Source organism: Sebastes fasciatus, chromosome 3 (genome assembly GCF_043250625.1).
Source record: "Sebastes fasciatus isolate fSebFas1 chromosome 3, fSebFas1.pri, whole genome shotgun sequence".
In the NCBI taxonomy this organism is placed as follows: Eukaryota; Metazoa; Chordata; class Actinopteri; order Perciformes; family Sebastidae; genus Sebastes; species Sebastes fasciatus.
In genome coordinates this window covers 37014151-37032131 of record NC_133797.1, presented here as the reverse complement: position 1 = coordinate 37032131, position 17981 = coordinate 37014151, and the positions used below count along the sequence as shown (strand labels likewise).

The 17981-nt window shown below is 43.6% G+C and overlaps 1 protein-coding gene across 12 annotated transcripts in view; it reads right to left on the bottom strand.

Annotated features, from left to right (window-relative positions):
* Positions 1-17981, bottom strand: part of LOC141764963 (phospholipid-transporting ATPase ABCA1-like) — a 43264-nt gene that overhangs the window by 6401 nt on the left and 18882 nt on the right. For 2 of the 12 annotated variants that reach the window (XM_074630693.1, XM_074630696.1), the window contains exons 9-42: positions 12727-12970; positions 12491-12630; positions 12269-12385; positions 10964-11158; positions 8881-9089; positions 8616-8792; positions 8128-8350; positions 7720-7941; positions 7424-7628; positions 7214-7327; positions 6909-7083; positions 6674-6805; positions 6437-6576; positions 6198-6335; positions 5850-6079; positions 5661-5733; positions 5371-5573; positions 5211-5262; positions 4952-5065; positions 4551-4699; positions 4270-4394; positions 3577-3675; positions 3261-3450; positions 3046-3140; positions 2928-2960; positions 2721-2826; positions 2418-2492; positions 1592-1761; positions 1323-1500; positions 1110-1225; positions 867-1011; positions 612-735; positions 378-507; positions 102-285 (exon numbers count right to left, since the gene is read on the bottom strand). In XM_074630693.1, the coding sequence (XP_074486794.1) occupies positions 102-285; positions 378-507; positions 612-735; positions 867-1011; positions 1110-1225; positions 1323-1500; positions 1592-1761; positions 2418-2492; positions 2721-2826; positions 2928-2960; positions 3046-3140; positions 3261-3450; positions 3577-3675; positions 4270-4394; positions 4551-4699; positions 4952-5065; positions 5211-5262; positions 5371-5573; positions 5661-5733; positions 5850-6079; positions 6198-6335; positions 6437-6576; positions 6674-6805; positions 6909-7083; positions 7214-7327; positions 7424-7628; positions 7720-7941; positions 8128-8350; positions 8616-8792; positions 8881-9089; positions 10964-11158; positions 12269-12385; positions 12491-12630; positions 12727-12970 (5022 nt within the window). Of the gene's footprint in view, positions 1-101; positions 286-377; positions 508-611; positions 736-866; positions 1012-1109; positions 1226-1322; positions 1501-1591; positions 1762-2417; positions 2493-2720; positions 2827-2927; positions 2961-3045; positions 3141-3260; positions 3451-3576; positions 3676-4269; positions 4395-4550; positions 4700-4951; positions 5066-5210; positions 5263-5370; positions 5734-5849; positions 6080-6197; positions 6336-6436; positions 6577-6673; positions 6806-6908; positions 7084-7213; positions 7328-7423; positions 7629-7719; positions 7942-8127; positions 8351-8615; positions 8793-8880; positions 9090-10963; positions 11159-12268; positions 12386-12490; positions 12631-12726; positions 12971-17981 lie in introns of all 12 variants that reach the window. The other 10 variants (XM_074630690.1, XM_074630691.1, XM_074630699.1 and 7 more) reach the window with 9 other exon arrangements.

The window sequence follows — 17981 nt, the reverse complement described above, 5'->3', positions numbered from 1 at the left end:
TATCGTGCACATCTGTATCAGCTGTATCATCCTCTAACAAACTGTTTATCTGTGTTTTCCTGGTTCAGAATCATGCGTGTTGTATGTTGTCGGTATCGTACCTCTCCACGGGGGATGCCGACACACAGCCGGTCTACTGCCGGCTTCTGTTTCCTCTTGTAAATCTTGGTGAGCTCTTTGAGCTCCAGGATGTCCGACTTTCCTCCTCCGCTAAGGATCCTCTGTCGCTCTCTGGCCACATCCTCGTCCTCTTCTCCAATCGGCTTCAGGTGACTGGTGGATGACCTGGAGGGCAGCAGAGGGATGAGAGGTCTTACTTATGGATTTTTTTTTTTTACATTCAGATGGATCACATGTGTGTTGACGGTTTCACCCACCTGGCCTTGAAGAAGAAGTGGTACTGAATGAGGACGGTGATGATGAAGAAGATCAGGCCCTCTATGGCCATCGCGAACAGGTTCTTTCCCACCATGTCCCAGGCCAGCGGGGAGCGGAAGCGGTTTTCGCCTACGGAGAACCAGAGAACATTTAAAGACATTTAGAAAATGTATATTTACTTCCTTTGTTGAAACAAATCAGAATAGTTGGTAAAAGAGGTCAGCCGTAATTACCGAATCTCTCCAAAGCGTCGGCCATTGCCTGATTCTTCACCATGTCAATCAGTCCTCTGCCCAGACAGAAGTGAGGGAAGATGAGGAACACGTTCTTCAGGATGTCGTTGATGCCACCGATTTCCTTAAATGATGACAGTTGACAATGACAGTTAATATTCAATTATGAGAGGTAAAGCTTTCAAACTTCTTTCTTCACATTTTTAAATCGATCAATGTACAATAAACTATCTGAATTAAAATAACTTTATTTACATTGCTTCCAAACAGCTCCAGTACAAACGTGGAGACGCTGCCGTTGATTCCTATCAGTATGTTGACGCTGGTCAGGACCACGTAGGCCGTGCTGGGGATCTTAAAGAAGAACGAGGCCGGGTACATCAGAGGGGTGATCGACCACCTGGAGAAGAGACACAAAGATCGTTTTAGATGAGAAGAGGTTAGAGAAAATAAAAGAAAGGAAGAGCCAAAACAAACTTGAGCGTGTGTCATATTTACCCATAGAGCAGCAGAAGCAGCGCCAGCACGGGCAGATTGGTGGAGGAGACGTAGGCGTCTTGTTGGAAACAGATGAAGATGATGATGACCAGTGTGGCTGGGACGATGTAGTTACACTGCAAGAGAGGAGTGAAGTTCAGTAAGTTTCTATGAAGACAATAACAAGCTTTATGTCGTCATATTTAATCTAGTTTGCGGAGCGAGATGTCTTACCATATCCCAGACAAAGTTGGCCAGCCAGTAGAGTAAAGGCTGCACTCCGCTGATGAACTGCATGTGCTTGGCTTTGTTCACTCTCTCCTGGATGAGGAAGACCACAAAACTGGCCGGGACAAAGGACATGGCGAAGATCACGCAGATGGAAACCAGCACGTCGACAGATGTCGTCATCCTGAGATAGAGGGAGGAAGCGATTTCTCTCTTAGAAAAAGGTCAAAGAGATGTCTTCGTTTTGAAGTGTCTTAACGGTAGGTAATACTCACAGTGCGACCTGCGACAGCTGCTCCTTGGTGAGGTTGAGCGGGTGATTGGAGGCAGTGATGCCAAACTTGGTGGGGTCTTGGTCGGCCTTCAGGCTGGCGCGCAGGATGCCGTTGTTCATCACGTTGAGGAAAGAGCCCATGCTGTGCCAGCCCTTGTTGTTGAACCAGATCTGGAAAATAGAGAGGCATGTTAGCGTCTGCAACCTCAGAAGAAATGCAAAGTAAATTAGCAGCTTGGTGATCGGCTGAGTGCCATAAGTCTGCATGTAAGAGTGTAAAGATTATGTATTCGTAAAGTACGTCAAACTGTACAACTCTCTTCCCAATATATGTTTTCACCTCTACTCTGTCTCCTTCTTCACCTCTTCTTTTTTATTTATTTTCTGAAAAAAGCACTGAACTTGTGTTTTCTTTTTGGAATGAAGCTCTTTCTGCTCTGCATAAAACCATTCCCTACATGCCTAAAAATGTGAAAATGTAACGTGCAAAATTAAGGTTTGTCGTTATCATTGTCATCAACAACGACAAGTTGATGCAAATGAAGAGAAATACACAGGATGTGTAGTTCATGAAAAGGGAAAAAAGCCTCAAAAGAGCAAGAAATCTATCATCATGCATCCTTTAATCCGCCACAAAGCAGAAATCAATTTTCACGCACACGATATGAATGGAGTGCATGAAGCACGTTGTGTATGCTTTGAAGAATTTGGTGAGGGAGGCTTGAAGGTAACCTACAGAGTCACGTGTTGTTGTATAACCAGTGTGTGTGTGTGTGTGTGTGTGTTTGTGTGTGTGTGTGTGTGTGTGTGTGTGTGTGTGTGCTAACCTTGACGTTGTTCTTGGTGTCCAATCCTTGTATAAAACTGGAGAGACTGTTAAAGAAACGATCCGCTGCGGTTCCCTGGAGGGGGGGGAGAGGGAGGGAGTCTTCTTTAGCACACAGGTAAACTGACACTGTTCAAAACAGTAATATAAGTCTATCCGTTCCAGCTATAATTATATAAAACGAGTCGCTGTGTTCAGCAGTTAATGTCTCACCCTGACTAGATGAAACCACAGCAGTAAAAATGACCACATTAGTGTTTTCTGGTGCAGTTTGTAAAAACAATAATGTCATGAAATCTCTTACTCTCTCCAGTTGGAAACGTTTCGTCAGTTGAGCGATCGCATCGTCGACGTCACCTGTGTGGGCCATGAACTGAGAACTCCTGGCGCCCAATGAGAATCCGCCATATCTGTGTAGAGTAAATTCATTTTAATATCGGCGAAGGACACAGCAGAGAGAGACACGAGGGTCAATATTATCGACAAAATAAGCTCAAGATGGATCACGTACCTGAACTCGTTGACCCAAATCTTGTTCCTCAGACTGAGAGAAAATAAAAGATTCAAATTCAATGAAACATAATAAAAATAACTCATTTAAGTGTGTCAAGTGTGAAGACGAGTGTTACCTCTTGCCAATGATCTGAGCATAGGTTTTAACCAGATAGTCTGAGATGTTCCTGCTAGTCAAATTCTGAAGCGTGTCTTTGTCGCTGATCATCATCTGGAAACACAAACAAGACGAAACAGTTCATTTAAATGTTGTGTATTTGGTGGTATTTTCACCTTTGTAATTTCGGATAGATTGACACTTTTGACTTTCTAATAGTTTGGTGTCACCAACCTGTGGTGGTGGAAGTCCCCCGGCACCTGCGGGACACTCCGGGAGCATCCTCTTGCGTCCTCCACAGCTACACTCACACATGGGGGAGGGGTTCTCCATGGACCAGTTGCCGTTGTCGAAAATGTCCTTCACGCTTTCAGAGACTTGCGGGAGCGACCACTCGCCCTCAACCGCTGTACAGGGAGAGTCCCTGGAGCACGGAGACAGACACATTTATATTTAACTCCAAATCTCCATTGTAATGCGTGTGTGTAGACTAAAACTACATGTAGATCTATGTGTTTTTATTTTCCTAAATGCACTTCTCAAAACTCACGGTATGGGTTGTCCTTCCATGCAGCGCGTTCCAAATCCTGGTTTTTCTGTCAAGGCTCCCAGTAGTTTGTTGACGTGAGGGTCCTCAGGTAAGTCATTACTACGAAGACACAGAGAAAACACCGCCTTTAATATTTCATAGCATTTATTAACTGTTCCGATTTGGAAATACCAGAAACAAATGATGTTTAACAATCAGTTAGAATGAATTAAGATGTACAGCTGCTACCGTCGTGTTGAGACTGAAGACAGGTGCAATATTCTGGACATGTCTACTAATAATAGATTGACATTTAAAATAGCTCTATCATCAATTTCTGACATCACAACTCTTGGAAAATTATTATTACATATTTGGAGTTTCAGTTACGTCACAATAGTTCAAAAAAATCCCTTTAACAACTGTGCACTTGTTGCCGAGCTAAGAGTTTAAAACATATCAGTTAGGTAACCCTCAGTGCAGTTACGTAACCTTTTACATATTTAATGAGTCGTGCACTTTGTAGATGGAAATAACGCTTTTATTTAGAAAATGTGCTTTTTTTTGTTTCTTTTTCTTGACTGAAAAAAGAATGATTTGATTGAGGTGAATTGAAGATTAAAAACTGCTTTGACGAATAGATATAAACAATATATAGAATGAGCAGAACTAAGAGATAAATTGATGAAAAGGACATAAAGAATGGGATCTCACCTGATGAAGGAAAACTGTTCTCCATACATGCCGGGATCCAGAGTCAGACTTGGGTACTTTCCAAACGGAGGGACAATCAGGCTGAACACCAGGGCGATACACACAAACACCGCCGGGAGAACAATCTGAAAAATAACATCAGGACGATTCATTACTACTTGACACACCTCAGAACTATCGCTTCACTCTAAGAGGCACGAGATTGTTATGAAAGGCAGAAAGACCTACGTTGACTTGCTGTATATTTACAGTAGGTGTATATGAAAATAGCATCAGCATACCTGAGCGAAGAAGCCTTTCCTGGAGCGCCGAGCGTAGAGGAATCGTTTCCAGAGTAGTGCCACAAACTGCTGTCTCTTCAGACTCCAGCCCTTGACCTGGTATGAGCCTTTGCCATCTGTTCCACTGAGCCAGTCGGTCTCACGGGATTCTGGACACAGACGACACGACACACATGAGCAAACTTGCCTTGTCTGTTTCCTGATTTTGTAATATTGCGATCATTTAGTGGCAACTGAATTCTATGCTTTGCAACTTTAATGAGATGTGACGTATGTTTCCTTATTTTCTATACATATTTTTGGTGAAATAACACCTCGGGGTGCAAACAAAAGTGTAAAAGCAATGATAGCAACAAGGCTGCAGCTATCATTGCACTGCATGCTGGGTAGTGCAGTTCTACCGGGGTCACCTTCAGAGTCGTTGAAATCAAAGTCGTCCTCGGTGAAGGGCTTCAGGCAGCTCTGGTGGTCTCCAAATGCGTGATGGCGACGAACCCTAGTCGGCACGACTCCATCTGCAGCCACACGAGGGTCAACAAGTTCATTTAATATGGTACTGATGCTGCTAATGTGTGTCTAAAATACGGGTGTAACTATGTTTTAATGCAGATGTTAGGTGTTCAAATGCTGTGAATCTTGAAAATGCAGCATAAATCTCACCTGAGAGCTCAACAGCATCCACTCCACTGTCCTCAGCCACTTTCAAGAAAATCTGCAGAGTTGGAAGACGTGTGATTAAACCATTGGAAGTATAAGTATATAAGTATTTAAGTATAAAGGCCAACTTAGAGTAGACAAAGAGGTGTTTACTGCTCCGTACCTCCTCCAGGGTGGTGTCAGATATCCCGTAGCTGGATATTCCCAGGTCGGTGAGACGGTCGTCCAGCTCGTGGAAGAGCTCTACAAAGGCTCCGTCTTTAGCTGACTGGTAGGGCAGAACGTAGGTGATCTCGTGACCGAGGTCCTCAACTAGGCGAGCCTCGTGGACATGCTTGAATATCACGTTGGAGATGAGGGACACATCTGTAGGGAAGAAGAGAGCTTGATGAGGGGGAATGATCAAAACATCAACATCTGATATGCCTTGCAAAGTTTTAATTTTACTCTTACCAATAGTGGTGGTTTCACTCTCGGGTTCGCTGCCCAGACCAGCATCTGAGCTGCTCTCTGACACACTGTCCTCCTTAACCAAAGGCAAAGAAACACTGTAGTACCTTTTTGAATCTCTTTAACAACAATGGACGAGAGACTACATCTCTTGTATCCTTTAAACACACACATACGTAACATCTCTCTTACCTTCTCGGGCTTCTTGCTGTAGGAGACGGTGCTGGCAGAGTTCCTGCAGGACTGGAGTGTCAGATCGTAGTCTCTCTTGACCAGAGTCAGGTAGTAGCCCGTGCCCAGCTGGGTCTTCAGGAAGAGCGAGGAGCCCACGCAGCACAGCTTGCCGTGGGAAATGATGGCGATGCGGTCGCCCAGGATGTCGGCCTCGTCCATGTGATGGGTGGACAGGATGATGGTGCGGCCTGACGGAGGAACAGAGGGGACACATTCAGCTTACAAGCTGCAGAAATCACATGTAGAGTTATTGAAAAGAATTCATAACTGTTAGTGATTAAGCATCAACTATCAGTTGTGTTGTACCTTGTCTGTATTTCAGTAGCAGGTCCCAGATCCCCCTGCGTGCGTAGGGATCAACACCAGCTGTAGGTTCATCCAGGATCACAACCTTTGAGCCCCCAACAAAAGCCAGGGCCACTGACAGCTTCCTCTGCATCCCTCCTACAAAGACAACAGGAAGACAGGACCGGTTTCAAAATCACTATCTATATGATAAAGAACATTTTTGAAACGACTAAAAGGTAAAGAAATTTAAAACTGACCGGACAACGTGTTGGTGCGGGAGTGCCGTTTGTGAGGCAGTCCGACATCGTTCACGATCTGTTCCATCTCAGTCTTCACCTTCTCCTCCGGCAGCCCCTTCAGACGGGCATAGAACCAGATGTGCTCCTCCACCGTCAGCCTGGATTACAGCAAACCGTCAAATCCCACAATTAACAAAACACAAGAATGCTACGAGCGTGTGCAAAGAATTCTTGTTCTTGCTGCTGTATACGTACATGCTGAAAAGTACGTTGTGCTGGGGACAGACGCCCAGATTCTGCCGGATGGTGCTGAGCTCACTGCGGATGTCCTTGCCGTGGATATAGGCCGTGCCAGATGTGGGTGGAAACAACCCCGTCAGGATTGACCTATCAGAAAAAAAGCAGGCAGGAACACGACAAGTTACCATCAATTGAGATTTCACAATCTGTATTGAAGAAGTAGATGCAGATAATGTGTGTATTATCTTACATAGTTGTGGTCTTGCCGGCTCCGTTGTGGCCGAGGAAGGAGGTGATCTGTCCCTTATAGAACCTCAGGGACAGTCCGTCTACAGCCAGCTTGTTCCCATGGCTGTAGACCTTCACCAGATTCTCGATGTAGACACCTGGCTCGATGTGGTCTGGCTCCTCTTCAATACAAACTGCTTTGGATAAAAGAAAGACAGCATTAAAGACACAAAGGGACGGATCATCCATATTTCACTAATGGTTTTATAACTGAAAATTCATCCCTAAACAGAAAGACAAATAAATAATAATGATGATGATTTGTACCTTCAGCGTTGCCCTTCTTCGACAGAGAGGCTGAGAGGTTGGTGTTCTCTTTCTCTCCACACCAGTACGTCTTAGTGAAAGGGAAATACCAAGGCCTGGGGATCCCATACTGACCTGGAATAGAGGGAATTGTTTTGTTATTCAGTACTGTCTCCCAAAACAACCCTATTTAACTGTATATTATTGATTTATCACATATCCACGACTCACCAGGGAACACGGCTTCGATGTACCAGGTCATTATTCCGTAGAGCACAGCGTCAAACAGCATGAGGCAGATGGAGGTGGTCAGGTTGTAGCTGTCCTCCTCCAGAGGGCTGGCCAGCAGGTTGGACCACTGGATGCCCACCCCTTGCTCCTCAAACAGAGCAAAGTACTCGCAGCCGAAACCGAACGCCACAGGAGACAGCAGACTCTGTGAGGAGAACGGAAAGTTAAAAACCAACTCTGGATACAACACATACTGTACGTATTCAAATGTGTATTATCAGATTTCTTCCACGCACCACCATAATCTTTGCTCCGAACCCCACGTAGTCCTGCCAGGCGACACACAGCACGTAGGGCAGGTAGAGCGTGAAGTATATGATGCCACCGCAGGCGGCTGCCAAGTTGGCGCGAGAAAACAGGGTGCTGATGAGGAAGCACTGCATGATGGTTACGACGCCAAAGGATCCCAGGAATAGAAACACCACGCCAGGGTCACTGTAAGGCAGCAGGTTTCCCATCTGAGAAAGAAAATTAAATAGTTTCCCGGTTACAGCGGTATGATATCACCTGTTTTCCCCAATTTAATGACATTTCTAGACAATGAAGTGTTGAGATCATGGACAAACTATCAACTGATCAGTGCTTGTTTTCTACAATTTGCTAAACATTCCTGCACGATGACGACGCGTGTTCACAACACCCACCTTCAATAACATCACCAGTAAGCCGGCGCTGATCAGGAGCGGGATCAAGCTGCTGATGAACCAGCTGAGCCACAGGATGCCGTTGTTCAGTCCCATGATCCTCATGGTCTCTTTGAGCCGCGCCTCCTTCTCGTAGACCACGCCCTTGATGATGATGGCTACCGAGTACATCCACGCCAGGGTCATGAAGAGAGGCATCGACCGACTCATCACCCGCAGGAACCTGAAAAAAAGTGAAGATTGGTTAAGCACGTTTTAAACTGATTGTAGAGTACAATTGACCCTTCGCTAAGTCCTGCCCCTCGAATGCAGACTGGCCAATCATAGCGTAGCATCGGCAAGCTCTGACCGAGGTCCAACAACTGTATGGCTCTGCTCATAATTGTTTCAGATTGTCTTCATTTTCAGACTGGTTTTGTGGATTTCGAGTTAAACGTTGTGCCTGTGGAATGTGTAATAGTGATACTCGTCACCCAGAGGGCACTTACATGTCATCAACGTAGCAGGGGTAGGGCATCTGCTGAACGTAGATGCCTGTCTTCTCCTTGGTGCCAGTGATGGCTCTGATGATTCCATGCTCAATGACGTCCTGCAGGTAAGAAAATCCACCCCAGACGTAGCGAAGGTCCTCAAAGGGGTCCGCCCTGGGACCGGGGTCCCAATAGCTGCAAAGCAAAGAAAGAAAATCAGTAAGCTCATAAAAACAAAAAAAGGGTTCCGCACCTAAATAACAGTTGGGGTGCAGGTTCTTACCCGTCTTTAATCTTGTTTGTCCTCTCAACATTATCAATGTCCATGCGGATCTTATAGTTGATATTGGGAGGCAAGTCGGTGCTGTTGCTACGGGGGATGTCGGGAAACACAATTCCAGCCCAGAACTTCTGGTTGTTTAGGAGACCCATGGACTTGTTGACCAGTCTCTCCTCGTTGGCTACCGGCTCCAGCTTGTCCAGGTTCACACACTAAAAGGAAAAGAGATGGGTTGGTTAGGGCACATTTTACTCTGAGAGTCTGACTATAGGAATGGAGTTTGCATTTGCATGAGGTGTTGTGGGGTCTAAATGGTGCATGAAGGTTCGTGTCGCCCAGTTCAAGAAGGATGAAAAAGATAACATGCATTTAATGACATCTTTCCTAAGAGAGAAAGAAGTAAAAGACCTTCAAGCTTTATCTCCACAACAGCTGAATATACTACTTGTGTGGGGGTTTTTTTTGGAAGTTGTTCTGAATAAGAGCATCTCGTAAATGTTAATGTCTTAAAGGTCTTATTGATTACATTTTTATGTAGACAAAAAAAATGTTGGCAGGTCCAAAATAAATGTTTTGTGTATCGTTCGTTTTACGAGTTCAGTTAGTGTGGAAAAAAACCTGGATAAATGGCTGGGATTGACAGTAAGTGCCTGGCAACGACTTGTTGTGAAGTAAATGCAATGGAACGACGGAGGGAGAATGAATCTAGTGGCTGAATGTTATCAATAGCACCTTTAATGTTAAGTTTCTGATTATAATTCATCAGAGGTGGTGGGTGTCAGCTCAAAACAAACTAACCAGCTCTTAAACGCAAATCATAAAAATTCCTTTGCTTTCCTCACAAATATTTCTCTGTAACTGATAATAACAATGAACCCTATACCCTTTAACACAAACCCATGTGCCCTGTGTGGACACTGAGTAAACACGACAGAGTTGTTTAGCTGATTTGTTGAGACCTCCTACAGATTAGCCTCTCACATAAGCGGACTTATACGTCCTATACGCCTCGTACTGTGGGAGAAGCCACTGAGTTCAGAAAGCATAATTAAAAGTACAGCATGCACGCTCCTAAAGCTGCAGGCAGGACCGACTTTTATGGCCATGTAAGGCCTTGACATAGTTTTATATGATCTCCTTAAAGGGAGAGACACAGACGGTAGGTTGTTTGCAGTGTTACTAGACATTCAAAGAAATCTCACGCTGTTAAATAATACCTTATTGACCTCAAGTCACGGTTTAAAATCCCCTCTTTTTAAATGATTACTATTGTGTTTGTGCATTTTATTGCATTATCCACATTCGTGAGAGAGACGAGGAGATTGAGGAGAGTCTAAAGTCATGAGGTCGATTTATAAGAGTTACAAGATCATCAGTCTTTTGTCTGCATTACCTGTCTATGGACCGGAAAACATCATTACCTATTTAGCTAATCTGATCGTTATAGATCGCATCATTATATATCAGAGGTACATCACAAGGCTATTAGTCCAATAGTTAAGAAATTCCCTGACACAGATAAGTAAGACAATAATTCTCTTGGACAAGGACATTGATTCACATCTGGCGGGAGTTTAGGAGTAGTTATTTATCGCTACGACTCGTCTCTGGCATACTGACCCAGTACGCAGAGATAGACAGCAGAGACACAATCAGCAAGGACAATGATTAGATTTGGTGACGGAAGGAAAGGGGAAAGAACATTTGATTTCAAGGCTCTTAATAGTCGTGCAGGGATCTAAATGCAGCTCAAAAGTGCATTAAAAAACAATGAAAGATAACTGGAAGATTGTCTAATGCAATGACCTATTTAGGCAATTAACCTATTTCCCCTCTAGGAGGTTTTCTTTGCATCTTGACCTAATTGGAAGATATTGGATAACAGCTTAAGACCCACACGGTCTGCTACGCAGTAATATGATTTCACACATCTGCATGCAGACTGAACTAGTCATGTGAAAACATCATAACATGTTATGTACTGAATATGTTTCCTGGAAAAACGGACATACGGCATCATAACACACACTGCTTTTACTGTGTGCTGTGTGTGTTGTTGTGATGCATCCTGCACTAACACACTAACCTCCATGAAGCGTGAGATGGTCTGTATGGCCTGGTCAGTTTCGTTGAAGACGTCTCTCCAGGTGTAGGCGGATCCGGCGGGTCTTTGGTCCTCCGAGACCTTCGTCAGGAAGGCCGACACGTCTGACACACGCCACTCAGTCCCGCTGAGCTGGGCGTTAAAGAACGCAGCACTGGCTTTATTCTGGAGCAGCGTCTGTATGGAGGAAGGTTTATATTGTTCAATATAGAGAGTCAATGTACAATTACCTCTTTGGATAAGGGAAATATAAACAGAGATAAACATTTACAGGTGACTCTACTTCTTCTTGCGCTGTAAAATGTTTGTCAAACTACAGAGAAAAACATAAACTGTTTGCCTTTAGGCTTGTTTGTGTTTGTTTGGCTTGTGACCTATTTTACTATCATTAGATTTTTTGGCATCCCTGCTCTGGCCTCCGGGCTTTTTTATTAACATCCGTTTCCCAGACAGAGAAAACTATTAATGACAGACAGGCTGAAACAACAGAGACAGCCATCTAAACAAATACAATGCAAAACAGAATATTATTCAAGCCCTGCTATTCTCAAAAGAGAGGAACAAAATAGAACAGAGCTTTCAATTAAATGTTTAAAACTAATTAAAACAAATTGTGTTCATATGAAACCCTGCAAAAATGCTTTTTTTTAACTAACATTTTTCTATTTTCATGTTGTCAAAATGCACTTAACTGTTATTCCGAGGACTTTATATACAGTTAATGGTCTCTGTTATTTTACAGTATCACCTTTCACCACTAGGTGGAAGTGGTACTCGTGTAATTCACATAGGATACATGGAGTTGTGGCAAAAAATGGCGAAAAAACAAACACATTTCTAGCCAGGAAGCGTCATTTTATGACCTTGATAGACTTTTTATCTTAAGAACATGACGGTAAATGGCTCATTCTGGTAGAGCGACTGTAATTTCATACCCATTGATATCTATACAGATCAAGTACTCCAAGAAAACCAACACTTTGTGTGCTTTGTCACTGTGTGATGTGAGAACAAACTGTTTAAATGAAGCAGAGTCTTGTGTTGCTTTGTGGTTTCACACTGCTGCCAGACCTTGTCATTCAGGGTCAGTCAGATATTCTGTTGATATAATCACAACATGGACCCACACTACGTACAGCAGTCTGGGTGTTGACCCCTACAGAAGCCTCAGGAGTTGTATGGTATCAGACCCATAATCAGAGATGCACAGATTACCGTCTTTAAAGCCCTCATGTAAACAGGAAGAGGACTGGCTCTGATGTGTGTCGGCAGTGCGTCCAAACTCACCCTGACCATGTCCATTTCCTCGCCGTTCTCCATGAAGTTCCAAACTTTGGGCTTCATTTCCTCCCACATCCCTCCGAGGTCCCTCAACACGCCGAGCTCCTGGAAGGTCTTATTAACCTGCAACACACACACACACACAAGCATGCTCAGCCTCGTTCAATGGGGCTTCATTCATGATTCTGCTTGGGGGGTTTACAAAGATGAAGAGGGGCCTTTTTGTACCTCGTGGATGATTCTCTGTGTGGCCGGAGTATCTGGGGTGTACAGGATCTTCCCCATGAGCAGAGGCTTCAGGGCCCTCCAGATCATCCTTGAGATGGGGCTGGACTCCAGGCTCCGCATCATGTTGTTACAATAAGGAGCTGGAAAATAAACACACATTTTGAGTCTTGAACTTCGTCCGTCTCCTGTGATTAATGATTGGCAAGGATTCAGGGAAAAATAAATCTGTTTCTTACTGGAAGAGTTGTCGTAAGCTGAGAGGGGTTCATTGTCGCTGTCGTTGCCATGGCTACCGAACAGGGCCTTGTAGTTGTTGTCCTCATACCAGTTGAGAGACTTGATTTTGAGGCCGCCTCCCTCGGGGTGTCCGCACACGATACGTGACACAGCTTGGTACATCTGGTTTGGAGAGCCTGTGGCATTCGCAGTCAGATACAGGATCTCCTTACGCATGTCCTTCCAACTCTTCATGCTGGCAAGCTGGAGGGAGAGGAATGTTAACGTGATGATAAATATATCATTCCAAGTCCAAATGTTGAGAAGCTAGGTGACACAAATACACACAGATACATCTCCCAGACCCATAAAGCACATATCAGACGACAAATATTGCTTTTAAACATGATACAATCTACGGCTGACCCGAATGCTTCGAAGCTTCGACCGTTGCCATGGTAATCAACCTCCAAATCAGTATTTGAACGCCTCCTTTTTTCGTCTTCTTTTTTTTTAATATATATATAAGTATGTAATAATAATTTATAAATCCGATAATAGCCCATGAAATAAGGAATAATCCCAAAACGTTATTCAATATTCATATCCAATATTAAATTAATTATTATCAGACGCTGTCGCTGTTTATGTGTAGAGGTGCGTGTGTGTACAGTAGTGTAGTAGCGGCACTGTAACGAAGATTCAAATACCTTCCAATATTTCTCACCAAAACTTCGAAGCCCAAAATAAATAGTACAAATTTAAGTGTATAAAGAAATTGGTCCAAATTTAAATTTAAATTCCAGTGTATAATATATAGAATTGAATCGAATAGATCGGTATCGATGTATGCCTAATTTAAATTACATGGATTATGACTGTTTTTCTTTGTAATAAAGGAGAATTCTGTAGAAAATGATTTTAGTCTGATAATTATAGAGATCCGTGTCTGTGAAATTAGTCCTAGATTACATCAGCCTCCAGCAACAGAACAAGTTCTCTCTGTGCTGCTGGTGAGTTCGCTGAACGTTCTGCATGTCATATCTGCTCCGTGTGTCGACTCATCTGTGTTCAAACTCGCTGTGTGTACGTGCTTCTTCCTCCAGGGTGTCTCACGTGTCTCGCATGCTATAACTCACAGTGTGAGATGTGAAATGAATATGCCCACATCTACATTTGAAGGGCAATCACCTGTCACAACAGAGGCAGCTTATATGACCCCCTCCCGTGTGTGAGTGTGTGTGTTTGAAGTTATTAAAGGTTATCATGTGCACACTATGAATGGTATTCATGGAAGCTAAGTGCTGCGCTGCGGGGTGGAGACGCTAAGCACTTAGCCGTCTGCCTGACTAAGATAAAGTTAACTGCTGTTCCCAGTCCTATCTGTCTCCCTGTGTGTGTGTGTGTGTGTGTGTGTGTGTGTTTGCATTTCTCTTAGAGGAGATGTTATCGCACTCATTTCTTATGTAAAAAGCATTTGATGATGTATGTTTCTTTAATTACGTAAGAATCACCCTGTATTCACTGGTGATACAGTAATAGGTTTATCAAAACCATTTCAATGCTGAAGGCTTGGGGGCAGTGCAGCACTGTTGCCTCGTTGCTCCTCAGCTCCTATTAGCGCTCCTTTTATAGTTCCGTATTCACTATACTTGTTTCATTTTCTTGTGACAACTGCGAGACACAAAATTCTCTGACCAAGTTCATCGTAACTACAAAACATCTCTCTCTAGTCTGCAGAGAAACTGTCCTTGACAGTCTATCAACATGCGTGTTAAGACAGGCTGAAGAGAGCAGGGAGTTCATTGAGGTTACTACAGGTCAAGAGACAAGTCGCCACAAGTTCCCCGTTGGTGTCTCCAAACTGGTCGACGACTCACGCAATTATGTCACCAACTCGTGATAAGGGAAGGGATGAAGGGAGGGGTTTTGTGTTTGTTTCTCGTGCAAGTAAAACAAAGAAATGGTGGGAGAAGAGGAGAGCTTTTGTTTCCCAAGTGTGAACCGCAGGAGGTTATTCAAGCTTACGATAAGCACCGAGCTGAGGAGGGATGGAGGCTGGAGGAAATCACACCTTCTCCTGAGGTGGTCACAGATAGATGACAGAAACTGAGAGACAAAGAAAGAAAGAAAGAAAGAAAGAAAGAAAGAAATATGGAAAAGAATATGGAAAGAAAGGAAGAAAGAAAGACAAAGAAAGAAATCTGGAAAGAAAGAAAGAAAGAAAGAAGGAAGGAAGGAAAGACAAAGAAAGAAAGACATATGGAAAGAAAGAAAGAAGTACGGACGGAAGGAAGGAAGGAAAGAAAGAAAGACAGACAGAAAGAAAGAAATAAGGACGGATGGAAGGAAGGAAGGAAGGAAGGAAGGAAGGAATGAAGGAAGGAAGGAAGGAAGGAAGGAAGGAAGGAAGGAAGGAAGGAAGGAAGGGAGGAGGATAGAAAGAAAGAAAGAAAGAAAGAAAGAAAGAAAGAAAGAAAGAAAGATGATAGAGGTTGCAGCAGAGCAGGAGGTGTAAAAGAGTGCAGAAGGCGCGAGAACAAAGAGAGGTTACTATCGGTCGTTCTCCTAATAGGCAAACCTCCGCAGGCTCCACAAGTAGAGCGCTATTATACTTGAGTACACACTCACTAACACACACACACACTCACACACACACACACACACACACACACACTCACTAACACATGCATGCACAGCACGCACATTAACGGGCGGACACATTTCAAGACAAATAACACTGTTTTCTCTGTCAACAGCGTAATTTCAGATAAGCCGTCCAGACTACAGCATGTAATTCTTATTCTGCCCGGCGTCGACAAGATATTCAACACTGTTTTCCAACGAAGCGAAAGTGAGACTGTGAGAACTGTTGCCTCTCAGATCACTGACACACACACACACACACACACACACACACACACACACACACACACACACACACACACACACACACACACACACACACACACACTCCGTGAGATCGCTTTGTATGCGGTTGCTTTGCAGCTGAGCCTGCAGCCACATCAACGCGTCTCCTTCCTGCTCTTTCAAAAGAACTGGGTGTCATAATGTGTGTGTGTGTGTGTGTGCGTGCGTGTGCGTGTGTGTGTGTAGGGCCGGATCTGGGTCTTTCTGTAGGTGGTTTTCTTGTGTGGCTGTCTGTGTTTGTTTATGCATTGAACAGGTCTCTGGGGGTGTATGTGCACGTGTTACATATTATGTACTTGAGAATATGTGTCATCTCTTCATTGCCAGAGGCTACAGTATCCGCAAAAACTGACAGAAACCTCAGCCACCATTTTGTTCCTCCTGTTCCCGTGTCAAATGCTCACACACACACACACACACACACACACACACACACACACACACACACACACCAATATTTTAAGTATCAATATTATTTAAGTAGGTTTTTGTTTGACTACTGTGTGCACCAGACTGTCCCTGCCAAAAATGTGTGCGTCTGAGAATTCATTTGGCTGTGCTGAAAACGCTTTTGTGTGACTGAGTATGTGTGTCATCTCCGTAGAGGGATGAAGCCCATGTCATTGGGTGACTAGGTGAGAAATACACACACACACACACACACAGACAGACGGCAGCAGAAGAGGAGGCTCGTCCCAAAGTAACCTCGTAACAGAGCCTGTATGAGGTTACTAAAGTTCAAATTTCCACTCCAGCACACAGCTATTTAGACCGGAGAGGCTCAGGGGCCAATCACAGACGAATTATTAACATGAAACAATACAGTTTAACCACATCTAAACCAGGTTGTGACCTGAATATCAGACTTTTGAGTAGTTCCTCTTGAGGTTACGAGAGTACACTCTTTCTCTATGTGAAAGCAGTAAAAAGCAAATAGACTTTTGAGTAAAGCCTCAATTAAAATGACATGTCTTTGCCTTCTGACTATATAAAGTGGTTCAGTCTAATTTAGATACGATCTTCAGGCGGTAGATTTCTCCGTGATGACAGTGATTAGGTGCTGGAACAGAAAGGTTACTGGAGTTTAGTCACACACTCTCTAACGCTTTTGCTAAGCAACCGCTTAAGCTACTTAGGGCAAACAATACAAAGAAGATAAATATCACTAATGTCTCAGAGAAGCATGTTGATTAAATTAGAATAAATGATCAAAAAGAGGATGCATTTGTTAGGCATGCAAGGGGAAGAATTTATTAATTATCACCACTCATAATGAAGGGTTTAGTATACGTTAGTGTGGGAATGAGTGGGAGTCCAGATTATTAGGAGTTCAAATCTCCGCACTGCCAGCCTTCTGGGTTTAACAAAATAATCTACTTACAAAGAGAGAAGGGTTAAGGACCGGGGAATAACGCAACTAATTAGGATTTAACAACAATAAATCAAGAGCCTGGACGGCTGTTGAGCACTACTGAGGAGTTAAAGGAGGAAAATCTGCAACTTTTTCAAGTGAAACTTGTTTCAGACTTTCTTGAACCAACATTTACTTCACACTAGTAATGTAGTTAGGTTTATTCTGGCCTGTCAAAGTTGTATTTTTACATATTCGCTCCACCGGCAGAATTTGCATGTGGTTTGTCACATCTTGCCTACTGAAAAGACATTTTGAAAATACACCAGTGTAGTTCTTTTTGCCGTCCAACAGGGATAAGCCCTGGATTGAAACACAGGCTGCAGATGATTACTGGCTACATGAGTGCATTTCTCCATTCTGCCAGCCGCTTACCTCATCTACTAAGCAAGCCCATGTAATCTGCTTCCAACTAAATAATACACACGGAAGAGGAGCGATTTCTGTTTGCAACAAAATATACAGAATCATGATTAAATAGATGCTCATTGTTGTGTGTTTGCACCACCGACTGCAGCTCCGACTGGGCTCCTTACATTAGCTTATAGGTCTGGATTGTGAGTGTGTGTGTGTGTGTGTGTGTGTGTGTGCGTATGCATGTGATCCCATACTGCGTGCGTATGCGAGACAGTGCACCTGGTGGTTGGCTGAGTAAGGCCGCCACTATTTCACACAGCCTGTTCTTATTTAAGCTTGTGAAAGATGTTTTTGCTGACCTTTTATGATTTAGACTGTAATTTGTTATCTGTGTCATCTTTATATAGTAATCTGAGGTGGACTCTGAGCTTCTAAAAAAAGAGGAACGGGATCCACAGAGAAATCAAAGCCCACTGTGGTGGAACAAAGCCTCTGTTAACATGGCTGCATGTTGAATTACAAGACCCATATTGACACATGATGGTCCGCTGGCCTTGAGGAGGAGCAATGAACAGT